This window comes from Melanostigma gelatinosum (genome assembly GCF_949748355.1).
Source record: "Melanostigma gelatinosum genome assembly, chromosome: 5".
Taxonomy (NCBI): Eukaryota; Metazoa; Chordata; class Actinopteri; order Perciformes; family Zoarcidae; genus Melanostigma; species Melanostigma gelatinosum.
In genome coordinates this window covers 5158551-5161193 of record NC_136638.1, presented here as the reverse complement: position 1 = coordinate 5161193, position 2643 = coordinate 5158551, and the positions used below count along the sequence as shown (strand labels likewise).

General features: G+C 44.1%; 1 protein-coding gene across 1 annotated transcript; it reads left to right on the top strand.

The window, feature by feature from the left end:
- Positions 1 to 410: 410 nt before the first annotated feature.
- Positions 411 to 2231, top strand: LOC306777582 (general transcription factor II-I repeat domain-containing protein 2; the record flags this gene model as incomplete). Its single annotated transcript, XM_079268744.1, has 1 exon — positions 411 to 2231. The coding sequence occupies one exon, from the start codon at positions 411 to 413 to the stop codon at positions 2229 to 2231; it is 1821 nt and encodes a 606-aa protein (XP_079124870.1).
- Positions 2232 to 2643: the final 412 nt, after the last annotated feature.

Genomic DNA, 2643 nt, shown 5'->3' with positions numbered 1-2643 from the left:
TGGTTCGCTCCTTGCATCATCTGTGTTGTGCCCAGGAAGCTGTGGAAGTGGTGCTTCCTGCTCAAATTTGACCATCTTAAATACTGAATATAGCCAAGTCACATGAACTCCGCCTACTTTTTGATGAGGTTTCAGTGGTCTAGACCATAGATGTCAGAGTCAAGGCCCGCGGGCCACATCCGGCCCGCGAGAAGGTTTTTTACGGCCCCTGGGATGATCTTGATTTATTATTAGAACCGGCCCGCAGACTGCAGCAAGCCGGCAGCCCGCAGATCTTTTACACGCACCAATACTACATTTCCCACAATGCAACGGTGACGCACCGAGCAGTAGGCTGCTTCATTTCAATATTTATTGGCACAGCAGTCGTCAGCATCACAGTAAAATGAACTTTCAGATACCCATCAAAAATGGCAAAACGGAAGGTGGACACTGAGAACCGGGGGTTTCAAACAAGGTGGGAGTCGGAGTATATGTTCACGGAGGTAGCTGGAAAACCTGTGTGTCTTCTGTGTGGAGAAAGTGTGGCGGTACTGAAAGAGTATAATCTGAGACGACATTATGAAACGAAACACGCGGACAAAAACAAGAATATGGACATGGAACAAAGGCTACAAAAGGCAGAGGAATTAAAACGAGGCCTCAAATCTCGACAGGCTCTGTTCAAAAAAGCCAAATCACAAGGCCAGGCTGCTGTCAAGGCCAGTTTTATTTTGGCAGAAGAGATCGCTAAATCAGCCCGGCCATTTACGGAGGGGGATTTCATCAAAAACTGCATGATTAAAGTTTGTGACGAAGTTTGCCCAGAAAAAAGGCAACTCTTTTTAAATGTGAGTCTGAGCAGAAACACCATTGCCGAGAGAGTAGACCAGTTGTCCATCAATCTAAAAGAGCAGCTTGTGAAAAAGGGAAAAGATTTCATTGCATATTCCTTGGCTGTGGATGACAGCACCGACATTTCTGACATTGCCCAGTTGTCAATTTTCATCCGCGGAGTGGACTCCAGCCTAAGCGTGACAGAGGAGTTTTTGGCTTTACGTCCTATGCATGGCACAACTACGGGGCATGATTTGTATGAAGAGGTGTCAAGATGTGTAAATGAGATGGAGCTGCCTTGGGAAAAACTCGTGGGTTTGACAACCGACGGAGCACCTGCGATGTGTGGACACAGGAGCGGACTGGTGGCGAAGATACGGGAAAAGATGCAAGAGGAAAACGCGACAGGTGAGCTGACAGCTTATCATTGTATCATACACCAGGAAGCGTTGTGCGGTAAAGCCTTGAAAATGGAGCATGTAATGAGCATCATCACGCGCACAGTTAACTTTATCAGAGCCAAAGGTTTGAATCACCGCCAGTTCAAGGCATTTCTGACGGAGTTAGAAACGGAGCATGGTGATTTGCCTTATCACACAGAGGTGCGATGGCTAAGCCAGGGAAAGGTGCTTCAAAGATGTTTCGAGCTTCGTGAGGAGATTTGTCTGTTCTTGGACAGCAAAGGGAAAGACACAACACAACTCCGAGACGAAATGTTTCTGTGTGAAATGGCTTTTCTGTGTGACATTACGAGTCATCTGAATGCAATGAACTTGCAGCTGCAGGGTCGGGATCATGTCATCTCTGATATGTACAGTACAGTGAAGGCATTTAAAACCAAACTGACTCTGTGGGAGACGCAGATGCGGAAAGAAAATTTGAGCCACTTTCCCAGCTGCCAGACCATGAAAGAGAAGCTCTCTACCAGTGCGTTCCCGAGCGCACAGTTGGCTGATAAAATAGGTATGCTTGCCGCTGACTTTCGACGCCGATTTGCTGACTTTGAAGCACAAAAAAGCAGGTTGGAACTGCTCGGTAACCCATTTGCTGTTGACGTGGAAAGCTCACCACCAAACCTCCAAATGGAGTTGATTGACCTCCAATGCAATGATGCACTGAGGGCAAAATATGCGGCAGTGGGTGCTGCGGAGTTCGCCCGTTTCCTCCCCGACACAATGCCCCAGCTGCGCATCCAGGCTGCTCAAACGTTGTCTATGTTTGGCAGCACATACCTGTGTGAACAACTGTTTTCTTTGATGAACCTGAACAAAACATCACACAGAAGTCGACTTACTGCTGAACACCTCCACTCAATTCTGAGGATTTCCTCAGCTCAGAGCCTTACCCCGAACATTGATGAACTTGTGGAAAAGATGGGACACCACCAAGTATCACCCTCAACCTCAAACAAGTGAACATTACTGTGCAATCACATATTTAGAGTTTTTACTCAGTTCAAGTTTAAAAGTTAAAGTTTAATATTTGTTTTCACTGCATGTTACTTCTCCTTAAACAAAGTGTTGTTTTTGATTAATAGATTTTTGCACTTTATTTTATTGTATTTCAATCCAATTATATTTTAAAAATATTTCAGTTGAGTGGATGATAGAAAATTGCTATTATTGTTTTTTTCTTTGAAGTAAATTTAGCCCACTTTTGCTAAAATAGAAAATATAGGCTACTGATGGTGCCTTGAATACCGGTTTCTTTCATTTAATGTTCATGTTATGGGGATTTTTATATAAAGGAAATTTGTCTTTTGTGTCTGTTGAAAATTAAAGATTACTGACAGAGCCATAAGAAAATATTGCTTTATTTATCTGATCA